This window comes from Oncorhynchus keta, chromosome 37 (genome assembly GCF_023373465.1).
Source record: "Oncorhynchus keta strain PuntledgeMale-10-30-2019 chromosome 37, Oket_V2, whole genome shotgun sequence".
Classification (NCBI taxonomy): Eukaryota; Metazoa; Chordata; class Actinopteri; order Salmoniformes; family Salmonidae; genus Oncorhynchus; species Oncorhynchus keta.
In genome coordinates this window covers 12,004,669-12,026,818 of record NC_068457.1, presented here as the reverse complement: position 1 = coordinate 12,026,818, position 22,150 = coordinate 12,004,669, and the positions used below count along the sequence as shown (strand labels likewise).

Below are 22,150 nucleotides of genomic sequence, written 5' to 3'. Positions count from 1 at the left end.
TTTCTTTTTTCTGATGGTTATGTCTTTATTGGTTTCACCTGTTTCTTGTTTCGGGGTCATTGCAGGGCTATTTTAAGCCTGTTTGGGGGCTATTGAACATCCTGTTTCCATTGATCATCCTTGATGTTCCTACAACTTAATTGGGGTCCACCTGTGAGAAATTCAATTGATTGGACATGATTTGGAAAGGCACACACCTGTCTATATAAGGTCCCACAGTTGACATGGCTTGGCTTGTCCATAGAGCTCAGAGACAGAATTGTGTCGAGGCACAGATCTGGGGAAGGGTACCAAAAAATGTCTGCAGCATTGAAGGTCCCCAAGAACACAGTGCCACGTCTGCTCTCACGTTCCTGCCGGTTCATTGGGCTTCCATGCCCCAAACGGCTTGCCCAGCGCCCATGACTCGGCCGGTTCGCCCCTAGAAGGGGGTGTACTGTCACGTCTGCTCCCGTATACATTTGTGTACATTTGCAAAAATGTCAAAAAATGTTTTTGTTTTGTCATTATGGGGTATTGTGTGTAGATTGATGAGGGGGGGAACTATTTGAATACATTTTAGAACAAGGCTGTATCGTAACAAAATGTTGAAAATGTGAAGGAGTCTGAATATTTTCTGAATGCACTGTACATAGTCACCAATCCAAACTTCAGAAACAAATCTCCCCTTGACACCAGTGCATGATTTATGTGAAAAGTTAAGGATGTGGCCTGAAGAGAGAAAATCTTAGATGTTGTACATGAGGGACTTACAATACAGTACCGTAGAGGATATATCGAGGTCTTACTGTAAGAAGGACCCATTGCCCTTACATGATATAATGGTAATAACAGCTGGAACTACTAACATACACCCTACTAACCAGCTTAGGGACATCCTCTATGCGAATATGTAATGTAATCAAACTGTGAGCACATTTTTTCCTTCTTTTCTAGAATGATCACGTGAAATATTGAGAAAAGCCCAAACGGCATTTCTATATTTGTGTGTGTGTGACGGTACACTCTGCAAGTGTTTAGAGAGGCAAATGCTCAGCGAAAGGCCGAGCCTGGCGACGATCAGTTACTCACGGTACACTTGTGTGGCTTCTCCCCCGTGTGTCTCCTCATGTGAACCACCAGCATGTACTGGGCCTTAAAAGGCTTCTGCTCCCTGGAACACTCATCCCAGCGGCACACAAACTCCTTCTTCTCCCCGTGGATGTGGTCGTTGTTGATGTGCTGTGGGGGAGACACGCCCGGATGAGACTGGATCTCTACAGCCTGTGAGACTTGCGGACCTGTCCAGTAACCACCCCTAGCCCCTAAACACTTGTGTCGATCTAAGGGATTTGGATAGGTGTAAAGCAACAGTCATTTGATTGTAGTAATTATTTTACATCTACATAAGTGCCTAAGGGGAAGGGGGCGGGGTTTTCTTTCTGTGCATGGCCTGCAACTTCTCCTGTTGTTAATAAGGTTTACATAATGTGGACATATTTTTGCATTACTCATCTTATATGTACAGTTGAAGTCAGAGGTTTACATACCAAATACATTTAAAATCAGTTTTCCACAATTCCTGACATTTAATCCTAGTAAAAATTCCCTGTCTTAGGTCAGATAGTATCACCACTTTATTTTAAGAATGTGAAATGTCAGAATAATAGTAGATCATTATTTATTTCAGCTTTTATTTTTTTCATAACATTCCCAGTGGGTCAGAAGTTAACATACACACAATTAGTATTTGGTAGCATTGCCTTTAAATTGTTTAACCTGGGTCAAACGTTTCGGGGAGCCTTCCACAAGCTTCCCACAATAAGTTGGGTGAATATAGCCTATCAGAAGCTACTAAATCCATGACATAATTTTCTGGAATTTTCCAAGCTGTTTAAAGGTACAGTCAACTTAGTGTATGTGTAAACTTCTGACCCACTGGAATTTTGATACAGTGAATTATAAGTGAAATAATCTGTCTGTAAACAATTGTTGGAAAAATTATTTGTGTCATGCACAAAGTAGATGTCCTAACCGACTTGCCAAAACTATAGTTTTTTTTTACTTGTAGAGTGGTTGAAAAACGTGTTTTAAATGACTCCAACCTTAGTGTATGTAAACTTCCGACTTCAACTGTGCATATACCGTATTCTATTCTACTGTATTTCAGTCTATGCCACTCCGACATTGCTCGTCCAAATATGATATATTCTTAGTTCCTTTACTTTATATGTGTGTGTATTGTTGTGAAATTGTTAGATATTACTTGATAGATATTACTGCACTGTCAGAGCTAGAAACACAAGCATTTCACTACACCCGCAATAACATCTGCTAAACGTGTACGTGACCAACACAATTAGTTTTGTTTTGATTGAGCGTTTATCTCCCCACAGAAGTCCCTCTGAGGTTGTCTTTTTTTACTAGGCCTCTAGTTGTGTTCTGTTCTGTCTGTCATTGAGTGCATTTGTACTACTTAGAGAACACACTATCACCTGGAGACAGAGGTTTTCTCTGTGAACCAGTCCGTTTCAGCTTGTGACAGAGGCGGAGCAGCCATTTGCCTTTCGAAGAAATTAGGAGTAAAGCCATCAATCAAAGTTTGCCGGTAACTTTCCGCTTTGTCAGACAGTGAAGAAAGACGACGTGATTGTGTTGTCGGGTACGCACTATTTGCAGTGTGGCTCCGTTAGTCTTTGATAGATGAGTTCCACTGGTCTACACTCTTTCCACAAGAGGGGTTCTACGGTTAGGGAAATGAAATCAGTCGTCAAATGAGCAAATGCTCCTTTGCTCCACTCTGTTTGTATGTGTCTAAAGGGGCAACACTATAATTTAATGGAATTGCCCCGTGACGGATTTCCAACTCTCTTATCCAAGACTGATGTGGCATCCCGCTGGCTGGCGTGCATAGCCTAGGACAAATGGGTCTGGACAGGAATTGTGCTCTTCCCTCATTAGGGCTGTAGTTTTTAAGTGCAGGGGCCCAGTGAGCGTGGGGGGGATTACATCTCAAACACCACCGTTTCCTGGGATCCCTTGATGAGCACATCTGCAGAAATAGACCTAATAACCTGAGAACATCAGGAATTACTAACAACCAGGTAACCAATAGGAGGCGTGGGTTTCAACCATGCAAGCATATAGAGCTAACAAGCATGTATGCATTCACACACACACACACACACACACACACACTTCAGTGCCAAGGACCATCATTGTGGTAGCGAAATGCCAGCATATTCCTTAGGCTACTCTCTCTACTTGTTGGTTTGATGTCTGGCCCATGATAATTAAGCCAAAGACACGGTTGAGCGTGCGTTGACTGCTCTCTCAGACAAGCAGCTCTTTGTCCGTAACTGCCTAACCTAAACCATCCTGGCCTATCATTAGGAAGGTGTTTGTGTGTGTGCCTATCATTAGGAAGGATCTCCGAGAGGTTTAACGTTCAGCTGGAGTGTAACTGTTGGTGACTGAGGGAAACAATGAGGACAGATAATGGAGGCCTTACTCTGAGCTCTGCGTCACAGTGCCCCCCCTCTCTTCCTCTCTCTTTTATCTCTCTCTCTCTCTCTCTTCATCTTCTCTCTCTCTCACTCCCCCCCTCTCTGTTTCTCTCTGCCACCCCTCTCTTTCTTTCTCTCTCAGTCTCTCTCTCCGTCTGTCCCCGTCTCTCTCTGCTTCAGTGACGGCCTGGAATGCCCCAGCTCGTCCAAAACTCTACATGCCAAAAAGTCCAATAGAGTAAAACAATCCCAGTCTCATGGAAGCTAAACACTTAGCGAAGCTTACTTTATGTGAACAACCAATGAATCATCTGACTCTCAGTATCTATCTGGAGGAACGCATAATAAAACAGGAGCCCAGTTGAAGTCCATTGACAAGCCTCAGTCTTAGAAAGCACTGAAATATGGACTCTTAAGTATGTTAGAGGTTACTGTGGAGACAGGGAAATCAGGGAGGGGTTAAGGGTTTAGTGTTCCTGGCTGGACGGCTTTATGTTGGGCTTCAGAGGTCAGAGGTTAGGGAGCACATATAGACCAAGAGGTCAGTGGGATTTATTCTGCACTTATTCCAGCTGCACTGAAAGGCAGACCTCCTCTCTCTCACCACACACTGATCAGATAGCAACCTTCCTCTGCTCATGGCCCAGGGCCTGGTTTCTTCGTTAGAACCACAGGTAACATACTTAGCCTTAAGGTGCTTTTAGGAAACCGGCTCCAGGTTGGTTGATTTAAAACAAGCAGGAATATTTTATGAGCTAGTTAAAGATAAGGAAATTCTTGTCTGATGCCTGTCCCCTGTCCCGTGTCCCCGTCCCCTCCTGTCCCCTGTCCCCTCCTGTCCCCTGTCCCCGTCCCCTCCTGTCCCCCGTCCCCTCCTGTCCCCCGTCCCCTCCTGTCCCGTGTCCCCGTCCCCTCCTGTCCCCCCCCTCCTGTCCCCCGTCCCCTCCTGTCCCCCGTCCCCTCCTGTCCCGTGTCCCCGTCCCCTCCTGTCCCCGTCCCCTCCTGTCCCCCGTCCCCTCCTGTCCCCCGTCCCCTCCTGTCCCGTGTCCCCGTCCCCTCCTGTCCCCCGTCCCCTCCTGTCCCCCGTCCCCTCCTGTCCCGTGTCCCCGTCCCCTCCTGTCCCCCCGTCCCCTCCTGTCCCCGTCCCCTCCTGTCCCCCGTCCCCTCCTGTCCCGTGTCCCCGTCCCCTCCTGTCCCCCGTCCCCTCCTTACATGGACCAGTTGTTCCTGCGTGTCGTACTCCTTGGAGCATCCTTCCCAGTGGCAGTTGGTCTCATACACCATCTCTGGCTCATGCTTGCATTCATCTTTATCCAAGTCCTCCTTCATGTCCAGCATCCCACCTAGATGATCCTGTTACGAGAAAAGAAAAGAGGAAGACTTTATAGTCCATTCTATCTTACTGTCTAGGAAATGTGTGTTTCATTTGAATTTTAACCCAACACAAGCCATTAACACTATTAACTGTTACTGATGTGGGGAGGGGACACCCTGGCATTATCTGAGAGAGCCCAGATTGACTTGACTGGAGGAACAGACCGATGTGTTCATTTAGTTTCTGACCAGGCAGGGATTCGTTGACACGGCTAAGACCGATGCCAGGGCTGCAGGCCGTGTGCGTGTTTGTGTGACGTGCAGCACATCCCCTGGTCTCTTCTTTCCCTCTCCACAGCGCCAGCCTCCCACCCTTCCCTGCTCCAATGTGCTGACTGCAGCATGTTTATCTCTGCACCTCGCCACTATCTTCATCAATTCTACTGGCCCCAAGACGACTATGTACACCGCCATCCCCATGCATCAAACCTGCCTCTGAGTCGAAGAGGAGGGCTCCGCAAATTTGTCAAAAGAGAGAGAGAGAGAGAGAGAGAGAAAGAGAGAGCGAGGGAGAGAGAAAAAAAGCACCTCAGATGACAATAACGTGGGGCCAATATTTCATTGAAATGAAGTGCTGTGGCACAGTTTACAGCGGCCAGGGAGAAAAGAAGAGAGGGAGGAACAAACGAATGGATGCAAAGCTCTTATCACACAGAGTTTTTCTTCTTTCAGCCGTAGCAGAGAAAGAAACGGGGTCAGGGGACTGGCTGGTTCCCAGGGGTCTGTGTCAATTCAGGACAGAGGAGTATTTGGGCAGAGGAAAGGAAGTAAAGGAAACAGTTTTTTTTTTCTTGATCAGTTTTTTAATTGCCCTCAACACATCATTCTCTTTAGATCCTATCAGCCCGTACGTCTCACTTCCTGTACAGGGCAACAAAGTTCATCATGACAACTGATTTATAAAGTAGTAGATCCTAATCCCATTCTTACCGGAGAACATGGGGACAGTGGCCTCGGACACTCCACCTCTGTCTTCACCTTTGACCTCTTGGTGATCATGGGATTGACTGTACTGCTCACTGCCGAGTCCCCACTTGTGTTCTGGAGTAGAGGAGCGGAGAGAATAGGAGAGGAGACGAGATGAGAGGAGTGGAGAGGAGAAAAGAAAAGAGAAGAAAAGTTAGGGGTTAATACAGGGCTCGAGTCAAATAGACATTCATATATCAGAGTTGAGTCACCACAGAGACTAAACAATTTCAAGTGTTTTATGATGAGAGGGTGGAGTACAATATGAAAACATCCCATCCATCTACAGAGTGAGACCCCTGCCCGGGGCTTCAGTGTAAACCTCAGGTGACTCCTGGAGAAACGAGAGTAGGCACACCCCACCACCTACACAGTTGATGCTTCACAATAAGCTGACATTGGCCGTATATGGCAGTTGACTTTAATAGTCATGCTAGACTGTGATTCTGGGATTGCACTAAACCACAGCAAAGTGTTCCTAATCAGAGGAAGACTTTGCTTCTCCTCAGCATCCCACTGTGTTTACTGTGGTCTGTAACAGAACCGTGGGGTTGGGATCGTGTGTGTTTGGAGAATGAGGGTTTAACGTCCCCAGTCCCCTTATTCATGGGTATGGAGTTTACCTTACGGAGGGGCATTTCAGTGAATGGTATGATAAGAACCACAGAGACGACCACAAACCACAGTGGACGTATACAATGGGTGAGGGAAAGGGACAGCAGTATTTATGTTTTAAATCATCTTAAAACAAGTTCACTGACAACACAAACAAACAGAAGAAAATTGTACGGCTATAGATGTCATGCTGGTTTGATTTGAGCGTCCCACACAATACCAGGATTTCCAGAAGGCCACAGGGCAAGGCTCACATTTGGCGGTTATGGATAATGAGAAGATCTACCTCGTACCAGACAATTTAGGCACAGTTCAGGAAGAAGATTGACAAACTGGAGGAAAAAGTCTACGCACATCAAAGCTGGTTTGCATACCACCGTTACCAAAGAAGAAGAGCAGTCTCACCTTTGACTGTGAGCCATTGTTGTGGTTGTGTGAGGCGGGGGCCAGAGAGGAGAGACCCAGGGCAGACTGGCGACTGGAGAAGGTGGGTGGGGGCTGGATGAGAGGAGGGGTGTGGCCGAACACACTCAGGCCTCTCTGCTGGGACAGGAGCTGCTGGTAGGCCATGGGGTTGATGTGATGGGGGAATGTAAAGGACGGACTGGAACACAAGACATTAACGCACATGAGAGATGTGTCTCTTATCTCCAACTGTGACACAAAATTCCACTTTCAACCCAGGTAGCCTAGAGGTTATGTGTCTTGGGCCAGTAACTGAAAGGCTGCTGGTTTGAATCCCTGAGCCAACTAGGTGAAAAATATATCAATGTTCCCTTGAGTTAAGGCACTTAACCCTAAATGCTCCTGTAATTCAAGTGTCTGCTAAATGACTCAAATGTAACTCACACGTCGCAAACTTTTCACCTGAACCCAATGTTAGTCATGTATAAGACTGTGGCAGCCGTGAAGTTCTGTCAGCCGGTGATTGTCAAGCAAATAACTGTCGGTCTCACGGTAATTGAACATGAATGAACATAAGCACTTTTAGCAACTCCTGGCTTCCACACGCAGCCTACAAGCCACTGATGCAGACCTTTGGAATATCTACATTTTAAAATGTCTAATACAACCATGTAATATAGTGTACACCTTCACAATAAATCCATGTAATATAACCTACACCTTCACAATAAATCCATGTAATATAGCCTACACCTTCACAATAAATCCATGTAATATAGTGTACACCTTCACAATAAATCCATTATTTATTTTAGACAGGTCTATTAAGGAAAAGTAGTCTATTTCAGAAGAACAGAATAGCATACTCTGAGTTGTCCTGATGCTAGGCCCTGATGGCTCTGGGCTACACTAGTTCATTTAGCAGACAAGATTTCCTTAGAATTCCATAGCATTTTTTATATTATTCTATAGTATGAAGAATACAATTGAACATAGCTGAATAAAATAGAAATGATAGTTTCTCCAAACAAGCAGGTTGTACACACTTCATCAGTCTCTCGTTCACAATTTGACAAGAACTTGATAATGCCTTAAATTTCCTGGCTGCATCACCTTTGTGTGGCCATAATGCCCCCTAACAAATCCATGCCTTTTGTGGCCGTTGTGCGGTTGGGTTGAATATAATAATTATAATCCCCTTCTCCCGGTTCCTTGTTGAAGCACCTCTCACTCACATAGCTCTCTGTCAAGTAATCAGGTCTTTCTCACAGGCTACAAGTGAAGACAGACACATCGGGGACTCAACTACGCGCGTCCTTATCCAATTCCGAGGCGCATATTGAAGATATTGGAAGAACTGTCCACATTTACTTTTCGTCAGCCTAACGAGTACTGAGTAGGCCTAACAAACAGCAAAAGCACTATCCTATGTCAATCTACTATCCCCCATAGTACAAAAGTTTACATTCTATTCTGTGCGAGAAATAAATATTCCAAACATAGTCTTGGACATTAGCATAAAGAAACTGTTTAAGCAATGAGCCTTATGCAACAGATGAGAACGTTCAGCCTAAAAAAGGCAATTTCTTCACATTATAAGCGCAGCAATATGCACATGGCAGTAGGCTATAAGCGCGAATGTTCCATAGGCAGGAAAACACCATTCTCAAAAGTGTCCACAAATGCCATTATGCATGTAATGCTTTTATCATCAAGGTGCATTGTTACGGTGAAAATTATCTTCCCCAAACTTGAAACTATGCCAGTTAGGCTCTACACCCATTGTAAAGCGGATTCATGTGCTTCATTTTATGACGTTATTTGGCCACTTTAGTTGTGATACAATCTTTATCAAAATATATAGGCCTATGGGATAGGCCTTATGGGTCTCCCGGTCGGGACACAGCCTGAGATAAAAACACAGCCTGGGTCTGTAGTGACGCCTCTAGCACTGCGATGCAGTGCTTTAGACCACTGCGCCACTCCGGAGGCATGTATAACTTTATATGACTTAAATGGAGTTTATAATCATGTGACCAGTATATCAGTTAACCCTAACCAAACATCTTATATCAATAGTTTGAGCAATCAGTTATTACTACATATTGACTAGTTACTGGTTAGGGTACCTGATGCCTCCAACAGAGAGGTGTCCGTAGGAGCTGCTGGCTGCAGAGCTGGAGCGTGAGTTGTTGATGTAGGCCACCAGAGAGTTGGGCGAGGTACGGATCATGGTCTGCAGGTCGATGCTGGCATCCGAGAGAGGAGAGATGGACAGGGCTCGCTTTCTGTTCAGCCTGGGGGTCAGTCTGGGACTGGAGAACCGTGACGCTGTGGAAAAGAAAAACACACATACACATACAGACCGTTAGTCTGACAACCTCTGAACTTCTCCTCTCAGCTGGGCATAGTTGCATTTGATTCAAGTATGCAGAGACTTATTGTCATAGTTTGCATATACTGTATACATACGTACATGTGTGACGCACACAAAATGTATGGTCACATTCGTGTTTATGTATTGTTTCTTTGTATTGGGGAAGAATGCTTTTACTGAATTGTCAGTCCTCCAAGGTTTCGCCATTGCTATGCGTTGATACTACTGTTGGCCAGTAGGGGGCAGTGAGAAGTGTTCGCTTCGCACTGGAACTATATGTGATCCTGCACCTGTGTGTTCTAATAATCAGAGGTGGAAAAAGTACTAAATTGTCATACTTGAGTAAAAGTAAAGATACCTTAATAGAAAATGACTCAAGTAAAACTGAAAGTCACCCAGTCAAATACTACTTGATTCAAACTCTAAAAGTATCTGGTTTTAAATGTACTTAAGTACAGTGGTGGAAAAAGTACTGAAGTGACATACTTGAGTAAAAGTAAAAAGTAAACGCGATACATCAAATTCCTTATATTAAGCAAACCAGACGACACGGTTTCCTTACTTTTATTGTTATTATAGTTTTTTTTTTTTTACAAACTAAGCATTTGTGTTTAGTGAGTCTGCCAGATCAGAGGCAGTCGGGATGACCAGGGACGTTCTCTTGATAAGTCCGTGAATTGGATAATTTTCCTGTACTGCTAAGCATTTAAAATTGTAACGAGTACTTTTGGGTGTCAATGAAAATGTATGGAGTAAAGAGTCAATTATTTTATTTAGGAATGTAGTGAAGTAAAAGTAAAAGTTGCCAAAAATATAAATAGTAATGTAAATTACAGTTACCCCCCCAAAATGACTTAAGTAGTACTTTAAAGTATTTTTACTTAAGTACTTTACACCACTGCTCATAATTGAGAGAACCTTTGAAAGAGAAGCCACGTTCTCCTGTTTCATAATTTATCCTGTCAGTAAAATGCAAAAATACACTGAATATCACAATATAGTTTTGTAACTTGTCCGTTGAAGTGAATGTAATGATTTTGAACAACATAGTAATTGTATAACTTTGTACTAGATAGAAAACGCATGTAGAGTGTAAAGTGAAATGATGGCGGGGAATACCTTTGATCTAGAAGAAAACAAATAGTTAACTCCTGAACATTGTTATATAAAAAAAGACACTCCTGACAATATCCTAAGGATTTAGAGAATGTAATGTTGCAACTGTGAGGTTTAATAAATTTGTAATTGTTGTACTGTAAATGTTAGAAAAGCTGCTAGCTTAGAGCTAGCTCCGGTTAGCTTTTGGCTAGTTCCGGTCAGTTGGTTGCTAACTTCGTTTAGCGCTGTGCTAGCTTGTTCAGTCATTTTTCAATAATTAGCATTAATCTCAGTTGCAATAGTATTGTCTTTCTATTATCCCTTCTTACACTTGGGTGAATGTATTTTGAGCATGGGTATAAAGTAACTTCTAATAAGTTATACCAGTCTTTAAAAGTTGTCATGCTTTAGAGTCTCCTATAGGGCTATAGTGAGTCAACCACATAATTATAACCTAAACAAGTGAATTTCAATTAAGAGTACATGTGTGTGGGGTATAAATGTAAGGAATTTTTGGATTGGAATTCAATTGGAATGTAATCATTTTTATGTGTGAATTTATGTATTTTTGACATGTCTATGAAATAATATGTCAGGGATTTATGAGACAAATTATTAAATACACCTTAAAGAAAACAAAACATAAAATGTAAATGCAATGAAAAGACAGAAAAAGACGATTTGTACTTGAGAAAATGTTGAATAAGATAATTGAGAGAACCTTTGAAAGAGAAGCCATGTTCTCCTGTTTCATCATTTATCCTGTGTTACAGGAACGATTATCTGACCTGTAACACATGCATTACATACAGTATATATACAGTACCAGTCAAAAGTTTGGACACACCTATTCCTTCAAGGGTTTTTCTTTATTTTGAGTATTTTCTACATTGTATAATGATAGTAAAGACATCAAAACTATGAAATAACACATGGAATCATGTAGTAACCAAGAAAGTGTTAAACAAAGCAAAATACATTTTAGATTTTAGATTCTTCAAAGTAGTCACCCTTTTCCTTGATGACAGCTTTGTACACTCTTTGCATTCTCTCAACAAGCTTCACCTAGAATATTTTTCCAACAGTCTTGAAGGACTTCCCACATATGCTGAGCACTTGTTGGCTGCTTTTCCTTCACTCTGCGGTCCAACTCATCCCAAGCCATCTCTATTGGGTTGAGGTTGGGTGATTGTGGATGCCAGGTCATCTGTTGCAGTACTCCCATCACTCTCCTTCTTGGTCAAATAGCCCTTACACAGCCTAGAGGTGTGTTTGGTCATTGTCCTGTTGAAAAACAAATGATAGTCCCACAAACCAGATGGGATGGTGTATCGCTGCAGAATGCTGTGGTAGCCATGCTGGTTAAGTGTACCTTGAATTCTAAATAAATCATGACAGTATCACCAGCAAAGGAGCCCACACCATCACACATCCTCCTCCATGCTTCACGGTGGGAACTACACATGCGGAAATCAGACCAAATGACAGATTTCCACTGGTCAATGTCCGTTGCTCGTGTTTTTTGGCTCAAGCAAGTCTCTTCTTCTTATTGGTGTCCTTTAGAAGTGGTTTCTTTGCAGCAATTCGACCATGAAGGCCTGATTCACACAGTCTCCTCTGAACAGTTGATGTTGAGATGTGTCTGTTACTTGAACTCTGAAGCATTTATTTGGGCTGCAATTTCTGAGGCTGGTAACTCTAATGAACTTATCGTCTACCGCAGATGTAACTCTGGGTCTTCCTTTCCTGTGGAGGTCCTCATGAAAGCCAGTTTCATCATAGCGCTTGATGGTTTTTGCGACTGCACTTGAAGAAACTTTCAAAGTTCTTGAAATGTTCTGTATTGACTGGCCTTCATGTCTTAGAGTAATGATGGACTGTCATTTCTCTTTGCTTATTTGAGCTGTTCTTGCCATAATATGGACTTTTACCAAATAGGGCTGTCTTCTGTATACCACCCCTCTACCTTGTCACAACACAACTGATTGGCTCAAACGCATTAAGAAGGAAATAAATTCCACAAATGAACAAGGCACACCTGTTAATTGAAATGCATTCCAGGTGACTACCTCATGAAGCTGGTTGAGAGAATGCCAAGCGTGTGCAAACTGTCATCAAGGCAAAGGGTGGCTGCTTTGAAGAACCTCAAATATAAAATATATATTTTTTGGTTACTACATGATTCCTACATTCCTTATGTGTTATTTCATAGTTTTGATGTCTTCACCATTATTCTACAATGTAGAACATAGTAAAAATAAAGAAAAACCCTGGAATTAGTAGTTGAGTCCAAACTTTTGATTGGTACTGTACACACACACACATATACATATATATCCCACACCATGCTTGATCTATAATGGCTATCAGTTTAACCTTTTATGCCATGTATGTAGCCTGCTTACTGCTCCTCCCCCTATCACTCACTCCAAGCCAATTTAAAAAGCCCAGTGTCTCTCTCTCTCTCCCTAAGGGAAGGCACCCACTTTACCACTGTGAGATATTACGAATGTTTGCAAATATTTGTGTTTATTTCATACAGGCAGAAATAATTATATCGAGTCAATATTTTTTTCCTCACTATCATTGTGTCATTTCCCCATCCTACCCTGCCCAACTCTGTGCTATTTCTGGAGCTCCAGCGAGAGAGACAGACCTAGAGGAGCGCTCCAGCTCAGCCTAGCCTCTAGCCCAGCCTGGGACTGGGTGATGGATGCTAACGCAGCCTCCCTGCGACACCCAAACCCCCTGGGAAAAGAGCAGCACTATCAATAAGTGCTCAAGATTGATTCCCAGCTAATACAGTAAACAATTTGTCTGAGGTGATGGAAACCGAGCCTGGCAGAAGATATTGTTGCAGTAAAATAAACTCATCTCTTATCCGGTGCTGGAATTATAGCAGGGGAAGGAAGTAAAGCAGAGGACGGATACGGGGATGGAGATGAAAGATGAGAATAAAAAACCTAAAACAACAATCCTCAAACAACTTTAATGTGCCCTAGTGACACACATTTTCAGCGTACACGGTCTAAAATTTCAATAACACAAAATGCTCCCAAACAAACGGCTTCTATTCTGTTTGAAAAGATCTTAGCTCTGTTGTCTTTCAAAATCGATGCATCGTAAATGGCAACCTATTTCCTACATAGTGCACCACTTTTGACCAGGGCCTTATGAAGGGAATAGGGTTGCTATTTGGGATGCACCCATAGGCCACGGTGACCTCATTAAGATTCAGTGTAAAGGATAATACATCTAAGCCTAAATAATGTACTTTAATTAAAACAGATAAAAATCTCACTGTGATCGAAATAACATTCTGTACTTCACTTTGGTAAATGAGGCCAATTTAGAGAATTGATTTCAACTGAAATGCATGCAAAGTGCTTTTGATCGCTCTTATGTTCATGGTTTATAATGTGCATTTTGTCACAGTTTATTTGTATACGTCTCTAAGCTACCTGGTCATACTTTGAAAAATGACACGGTAGGATGATAATTACATAATAACAATCCAATAATTACTTAATGAAAAAGTGCCACTGTGTTTAATTTGCTACTAGCCAGGTACAGGAGTTACTGTAACCAGCTGTTTAAACATATTTTAAGAATAAAAGCCTTAAACTGTATCGGTAATGGCATTTTGTAAAAAAAAAGTAATAAATAATGAAAACACCAAATCACAGGTGAAATTCATAAAGCTGGTTATCATCTAATTTCCTATTATATGTAACCGGTGTGCTTCTGGAGTCCGTTGCTCTAGGGGGGCCAGTGATGTCAGCAGGAGAGCCAGTCAGCCAGTTGTTCAGGGCTCAACAGGTGCTAGACATTAGCAGTGGTGTTAGTGGAGCCAGTCCAGAGCAACAGTGTCATTAGGACCTGTGGGATAATAACCAAAGACACTGCAACCGGACGTCCATAATGGCTCAATAACATGTGTTGCCAACACCAGGCACTGCACCAGCAGCTCTACACAAACAGTGCCTCGGCTGATTAAACTCAGGCTACTGTACCACCACAGAGAATAACATGCTGAGCCATTATTCTTAGCAGAAGCTCTAATGGCTAACTGTCATTTCAACATTTTATCTCCAATACAGTAACACACACGTGCTCAGTTTGAGTGTTTTGGGACTTTCGGAAATGTCCTGGGACATAATGACCAGGGCTGGGGTCAATTCGAATTGAAGGCAGTCAGTTCAGGAAGTAAACTTGAATAACAACAATATATTTTTTAAATGCATCTATTTTCAATGACTTCTCAATAAACAGATGAGTAGAAGATATTTATTTTTAAAGTTTTCCATTTACACAAAAATAAAAATAAATCACTTTTAAATTAAAATGGATCTCAGCCCTGAAAGGGACTCCACCACTGTCTGTCAGGGGATATTTCTGCTGTCAAACATAGTATAAATACATTTCTCACATGAGCTGTTAAAGACATTGAGCACACGATCGGGGGAGGGGGTTCGCGTTGGAGAATACGTGTTGTAATTTAGCGGTAGTTAACTAGTTAATAACTCAGGTTCATCCTAAAAAAAAAAGCTGAGGTGAATTTAGCCCTTAGTATTTGCATTGCATTACTGGCTCTATAGTTTCAGTGACTGGGACAAGCCATTCAGAAATGGCAGCCTTATTTATCTGTGTTAGCGGCTCACCTCAGGGGAGATGTGTTTATTAATGTGCCACTTCCCCTGATAAATGAGGTAATGGAAAGCCGGGCCTGGCGCTCACCACACCTCTCCTCGTCCCCCCTCCCCTCGCAGCACCTCGCCTCCCTTTTCCCCTGTGATTTATGTCAGCAAGCCAGGCACCAGGCAGCGACCGACCGACTGCTAGGCTGTGTGTGTGGACGACCGACTGCTAGGTTGTGTGTGTGGACGACCGACTGCTAAGTTGTGTGTGTGGACGACCGACTGCTAGGTTGTGTGTGTGTGTGTGTGTGTGTGTGTGTGTGTGTGTGTGTGTGTGTGTGTGTGTGTGTGTGTGTGTGTGTGTGTGTGTGTGTGTGTGTGTGTGTGTGTGTGTGTGTGTGTGTGTGTGTGTGTGTGTGTGTGTGTGTGTGTGTGTGTGTGAAGTGGACCCCTCCTCCTCCAGAGGCTGAGCTGGCCTTGAGTCCTGAGTGGCCATGTCACTAAGTAAGGCTGGCTCTCACACACTCACAGCCTGCTCTGGCCAGGCCTCCTGGAGAAGCTGTGTGAGCCAAAGTGTCTGTGGTCTTACTTAAACTTTTTTTTCTCCTGGTAGTTAAGGTCCATTGTGTCTCTGTGTAGCATAGATATTACACTACTAACAAGCCAAATGCATCATACAGTACACAGCATTTGTCTTGGGAGCTGGGCTACAGAGAGGCCTGCTCAGTGTATTTCACTGTTTGGGAATTAAGTTATGACAGTTTTTATACGCACAGCAAGCTGAGGCCTTTGGCTGTGTGCCCCTGGTTGGCCTGAGCAAGCAGAAGCTTGGCCCAGACACAATGCAGCACAACAGCTCATTCAGAACCCCGGGCCTGCTGGATGCTGTACAACTCAGAGACTGGAGGACAATGTTTACTCTCTCACAGTACACCCAGGTAGACCGACTAGCCTCAGAGCAATAATTTAACTTGTACAGGACAGGTAGCAAAACTCACTGTCTGTGTGTCAAATCAAACCCTACCCTTCACCTGGGGCAGGGGCCCGATCTCTCTTTCTCTGTGTGTTTGGAGCGAAGTGTGAGCTGCTTGAGGCGACATCTATGGGGTGAGTTGTGTGTTTTATCAGAAGAGGAAGCAGTAGTAGTAGTAGCTACCATAGCAACACCGGTAGCAGTGAGCCTCATATGGTGACGGATCAGGGCCGACAGTGTCTCCTATTGCCTTAACGTCTTTCGGGATTCCTGTAAATGTCACGCAGCGATACAGTAAAAGGCAAGTGAATATCAGTGGCTGTCCTAATCTGAACCCATCTGTTATATAGACACAGTCAACTCGTTTGATATCCACACTTCTGTATCGGGTGGTTTTTATTGTCGTGTTCCCTCACACCACACTATAGCCTAATGGGTAACGCCACTGCACGGTAACACTATCCCTGTGTATAATAGTCCGTCTCCCCCTAGACACACCTACCCTTTTAAGGCGACAGAGGTAGTTGAGGATGAAAGTAGGCATTCATTACATTAAAACATATTTCTGACCCAGGCGCCCTCTGCCTCACCCCTCCTCCCCCTGTCCCCCTCCTCCCCTCTGAATGAGCAACCTCCTCCAGTAAATGTCGTCTCGGTACAATCAGGTCTGTAGTTTATGGAATGTCCTGGCACAGACTTGAGAGAGGGAAAATACTTACTGAAGCTATACTGTGGTTACAGTACCTGAGGGCTTCTGGCCCGCCCTTTGAAGTTGTTTGTAATGAAAAATGTATAAAAGCCTTTTTTTTTAAATGTTCTGCTGCCTACAGTTCCATTGATCTGGGGTTTCATCATTCTCCTAAGGTGAGGTCGTTGCAATCTCAGGGTTGCTTTTAAAAGTTAAATACCTTCCAATACAAATGCCACCATATCATAGTCTTAGAGTACACACTGGCACCAACAGAGGAAGGGGCAGGGGACACAAAGAAAATCGTTCCCCTAAAATGAATGCTACAATTCATACCCACACACTTCCACGGGTGGAAGTCTGGGAACTGGCGAAGTCTGAGAACTCCCCACTGTAAATCACCAGGAATTGAGTGAAAAAATACTCGTAAAAATGTTTCCCCTTTTGTTCCCATGCATTCCAGCCCTTCCCACACAGACAGTATCAACCTGTTGTAGATACAACAGATATACGGTAAAGAGGAGTGGGCCTCTGTGGTCCCAGTCTAACTCACCATCCATGGGGGTGATGTAGTCTGGCAGGTGTGCAGCTGCCGCCCCACCCCCCTGCATCAGCAGCTCTCCGTAGGGGTTACGGTGGCTGGCCATCAGGTGGTAGTACTCAGCAGGGCTGGCTCCAGGAGGGGGAGGGGGCAACCCAAACAGACCCCGCTCTTTCAAGTGTTCATGCGCCACTGCAGGGGGAGAGGAAGGAGGAGAATGAGGGAGGGAAGACCGACATTAAAGGAGAGGAAGGAGGAGAGGAGGGTGAGAGAGTGAGTGAAGGGAGGAAGGAGGAGACGAAGGAGAGAATGAGTGAGGGGAGGAAGGAGGAGACAAGGGAGAGTGAGTGAGGGGAGGAAGGAGGAGACCAGGAAGAGAATGACAAGACAAGAACATTGCAGGGAGAGGAAGGAAGGTTTAGGGGGAATGAATGAGATGAAGAGAGAGAGATAATGAGTGAGGGGGGAGAAAGACATTCCAGATTCCAGCCCCGGTTGGTCTACTTGGTCTCACCACATGCTGCCAGAGCAGTTTGAAAAGGGTTAGGGTTAGGATTGGCGACATCGTGGCCCAATCCTAAGGAGACATTATCTACATCCCAAATTGCACCCAATTCCCTATATAGTGCACTACTTTTGACCTGGGCTCTGATCAAAAGTAGTGCACTATATAGAGCATATTGTGCCATTTGGAATGCAGTCATTGATGCAGGACAAGAGGAACGGGAGGGAATGGGAGGGCTAGGCTGGCTGGGCAGTGAGGTTAGTGATGTGCAGTGAGGCGTGTCAGAAGTCCTGCAGATTAAGGAGAGAGAGAGCTAGAGAGAGAGAGTGAGAGAGCGAGAGAGAGAATGAGAGAGAGCGAGAGAGACAGCGAGAGAGAGAGAGAGTCAGCGAGAGAGAGAGAGAGAGTGAGAGACAGCGAGAGAGAGAGACAGCGAGAGAGAGAGAGAGGGCCCCACTCAATATTCCTGCACATTTCCTCCAACTCAGAAACAAAGTAGTGTTGGGGTTTCTCTCTTTGAAAACACACACACACACACACACACACACACACACACACACACACACACACACACACACCCTGAAGGAGCACCCTGAATCCTACAGTGACAATGGTGTTAGTCTGTTAACAACTACACCCAGTAAAGCCCTTTTAAAAGTGTCAGGGGCAATAAGAGTGGGATATGGCCTATAGCTGCTGTTGAATAGCAGCACTCTGTCCCAGAGGCTTCCAAAGTCCATCTGTTTCTCCAGGAATTTAGAAGGAAATATCTGCTCTGTGAATAGTTTGGGTCAGGGTCCAGGGGAGGAAGAGACCAGGACTCCCCTCTTTTTCTCTCCCTCTCGCTCCCCTCTCTCTCTCCCCCTAATGTGTCACCTCTCCCACTGTAAGTGATCTTTCAGAGACAATTAGGCCGTGCTGCGCTAAAAGAAAACAGACATGTGCTTGTACTGACTTCATATAGCAGAACCAGACCGTTATTTTCTCCTTCTCTCTCTCTCTCTCCTGGATCACATAACCACTTAAATGGAGGGAGTCACTTTGGATCAGCACAATGAGGAACATATCTTTTGAAGCAGTCCGATGAAGGCCCGAGCAGAGCTGAGCCGTCCCTGCCGTGCAACTGTTCTTTTTTCCCAATCAAATGAACAGAAAGGCCATAGAAAGAGAATGTGAATGACGAATAGAATACAGCAGACTGGGCCCAAAGGAATCCTGAGGCCTGTCAATGCTAATGTCATGCTAATGGGATGTAGCGCAGGAACGGCAATAAGAAAAGAGCAGCAGAAACTCTGCCTGTTCTACCCCTGTTCTACCCCTGTTATATCCCTGTTATATGCGTTGGCCAGCAACTAAGAAGAGATTTTCCTGAACCCATTTCATTTCTATGGATAGTGTTCTATATTAAATCAGTTTTAATTGAAAACTAAAGGAACAAAATCCAGACTGAAACACAGTTGCCCTATTCTAGAAGATATAACTGTTGTTTTTGAAAAGGGTCACATAGGAACATCAAACGTCAAACTAAATGTCCGCCGTCTCTCAATGAAATCCAAGGCCGTCTCTCCTCTCTCTCCAAACCACCTATTTGCGTTCCCTCAAGCGAAAATAGCCTCCTTCATTTGCTCCCTCTTTCCCATGGCTTTATCACTGCGAGATCTCCAACCCTGCACTGCTTATTTAACTTTAAAAGCAGGACCACATTACTGTTGACAGACTGTAAAAGGTGATTTATTTCCTATTCTGGCTCCTCGCCTCCACCCGTTATTGTAATTCAGCTCTGAGGTAAAGGGGGAAAGTTGGGGGGAGTTCCATTGGGACTGTTTTGTTTGATCAATTTCCATGGCTTTCCAATAACCCCCGTGTTATATTGAACACGTGGTGAGAAGAGGGAGGTCAGAGCTTCACAAAGAGCAATATGTAGCATATAAGACTAATTTATGCAACGATGTAGCACCGTCTCTGTCTAACCTAATCTGTATGCCCACCCACTCAAACATGCTGTTTACTGACAATCACAACAGCAAATCCCCTCTCCGCACTGAAAACAATTGCGTAACTCTTCAGAAGTGAGAATCCTTCAATTCTCCACCAAGCTTTCAGTAATAGATCAATGACACAATTCCTTCTGTTGGGATCCACATTGTAAGGTGAAGCTAATGGCAGTGAATGACCTTGGATGTTGCACAATCTAGGCATGCAGTTGAACTCACAGTCTGCAGGGCTGAGTCCGCGGGCCGCAGAGATCATGGACAGGGTTGGGCTGCTGTGAATGGAGCGGAGGTAGTGCTCCATGTGAGGGTTGAAGTAGGGGTGAGCGGGGCTGAAGGGGGACTCCCCCGTTCCGGCTGCGTGGGGGGACAGACGGATCAGAGAGATGTCTGACATGACCGGGCTGCCACCTAGTCCAGGACTGGAGAGGAGAGGAGAGGAGAGGAGAGGAGAGGAGAGGAGAGGAGAGGAGAGGAGAGGAGAGGAGAGGAGAGAGAGAGAGAGAGAGAGAGAGAGAGAGAGAGAGAGAGAGAGAGAGAGAGAGAGAAAGAAAGAGTGTGTTATTATCTTAGTTCACGTACACTGTGGTTCATGGCGTATTTAGACGGAAACTATTGAACAGTTTCTTGTATCTCAAGTTCCTGTGATTTTCTTTAAGTTACAATGGAAATAAAAACAGTTACAATTGAAAGTAAAACAACGGGACCCTCTGCTGTATCTCACCTGACCTTACATGACATAGCCTAAGGCCTAACCATTTCCCCATCTGATACTACAGAGCGGTGCAGACCGCGCTGCGCGATGCAGTCAGAGCACTCGTTCACACACACACCTGAGACGTTTGTATAAGTGTATCAGCCAGCCAGGTCTAAGCCTGAATAATGAATCTAAGGTGAATCTGATACGCTCTTTCTCCTTGCTCTGTGTCTATAGACTGGAATGAGAATGAGATCACGTCTAATATCATGGCCTGCATCCCAGATGGCACCCTATCCCCTAGTGCACTATAGGGCCCTGGTCAAAAGTAGTACACTGTATAGTGATTAGGGTGCCATTTGGGACGCAGGTCATTCCTCATCCTATCAGGGCTTTGATCTGGAAATACGTTGCAACAGAGGTTTCCTGTGAGATGGGGTCATGCAGCATACTGTGTGTGTGTGTGTGTGTGTGTGTGTGCGTGTGCGTGTGCGTGTGCGTGTGTGTGTGTAACACAACCATGCAATGTAATGATATTACAGCCCTACGGCATTACCTGATGTCGCACTAATTCACCCTAAGTTACCTCATCCACAGACAAATATACTGTAACATCAGGCAGGCAGGCAGACAGATAGACAAAAGGTTCAACCCTCAACATTAAAAGACGTTGGTCTGGCTCTGGCACTGTAGCTGGTTTCAGCATTTCACCTGTTATTGTTCCTTTAATCCCAGACAGGGATGATATTGAAGATATATCAGACACCGTGTGACTGATATGAGTTCTAACCTGACCCGGAGAGGAGAAAGTGAGGAACTCATGGCATGTCAATGCGAGGTGTGTCTCCTGCCTGGTTGCTGCTAGCTGTACAGATAGATCCTCTGACAGGCTGAAGATCAGAGGATACAGCAGCACACACCAGGTAGTCTCTTCCCACAGCCACTGTATGTCTGAACCTCTGGGGTTGGAACCATGAGTCTGGAAAGCCAGACTACGCACTATGCAGGAGATACCAGACTCATTTTCCTTCAGCACACCAGAAACTAGTACATACTACCTCCATTCAAATATAGATGTACTCAGACGGAAGACTTAAAGCAGGTTGAGTTTCTAGAGTTTCTCTAGTTACCCTATGAGAAATGAGTGTACAGTTTAGTGTCTGAAGCTGGAATCTTTGTCTGTTTGTACTCTTTCTCTGAGACGCTTTTTGAATACAGACCCATATTGACCTCAATCTCTCAGTTATCCCCAGTACTGTCTGTCTCTAGGGGCTGGTTGGTCTGTGCTTGACCCAAAGTGAGTCCACTCCGTTTCCAGTAAATGCCCCCCAGACGACCAAGGCTTGTCTCAAAGCCAACTTTCTGCCATGGGACTTAGCTAACGGATGACCATAAAAGGCTCTCTGTCGTTGGCCTGAGAAGAAACAGATATTCCATACACAGAAAGCCTTTAGATTACTGGGCAACTTAAAACTTCAACTTGATATTATCTGCCTATAGCTCAGTCAGTCGCTCTACCCACAGACCTTTTCATGTCCCTGAGTCTACCTGTACCATGGGAAGGAGTCTACTAGGTCCAGAGAGCCAAAAGGAATCACCAAAGTATGTGGACACCCCTTCAAATTAATGGATTCTGTCACACCTGCTCCCGCTCCCCTGCTCTGGTGCTCAAAGGTGCCAGGCTGCCCATCATTACTGTCACGATCGTTATAAGGAGTGGACCAAGATGCAGCGTGGTATGTTTCCATCCTTTATTATTGAATAGAAAACTTAAAGAACAAAACAACACGAACAACCG

The 22,150-nt window shown here is 44.4% G+C and overlaps 1 protein-coding gene across 2 annotated transcripts in view; it reads right to left on the bottom strand.

Annotated features, from left to right (window-relative positions):
- The window catches only part of LOC118369984 (zinc finger protein GLI2-like), a 75,000-nt gene that overhangs the window by 9,512 nt on the left and 43,338 nt on the right, over window positions 1–22,150 (bottom strand). For both annotated transcript variants that reach the window (XR_008095494.1, XM_035754740.2), the window contains exons 4-10: window positions 19,878–20,077; window positions 17,172–17,351; window positions 8,975–9,176; window positions 6,846–7,044; window positions 5,790–5,900; window positions 4,698–4,838; window positions 1,072–1,221 (exon numbers count right to left, since the gene is read on the bottom strand). Coding sequence is in view for 1 of the 2 variants with exons in the window: in XM_035754740.2 (XP_035610633.2) it covers window positions 1,072–1,221; window positions 4,698–4,838; window positions 5,790–5,900; window positions 6,846–7,044; window positions 8,975–9,176; window positions 17,172–17,351; window positions 19,878–20,077 (1,183 nt within the window). In the remaining variant the exon portion in view is untranslated. The remainder of the gene's footprint in view (window positions 1–1,071; window positions 1,222–4,697; window positions 4,839–5,789; window positions 5,901–6,845; window positions 7,045–8,974; window positions 9,177–17,171; window positions 17,352–19,877; window positions 20,078–22,150) is intronic.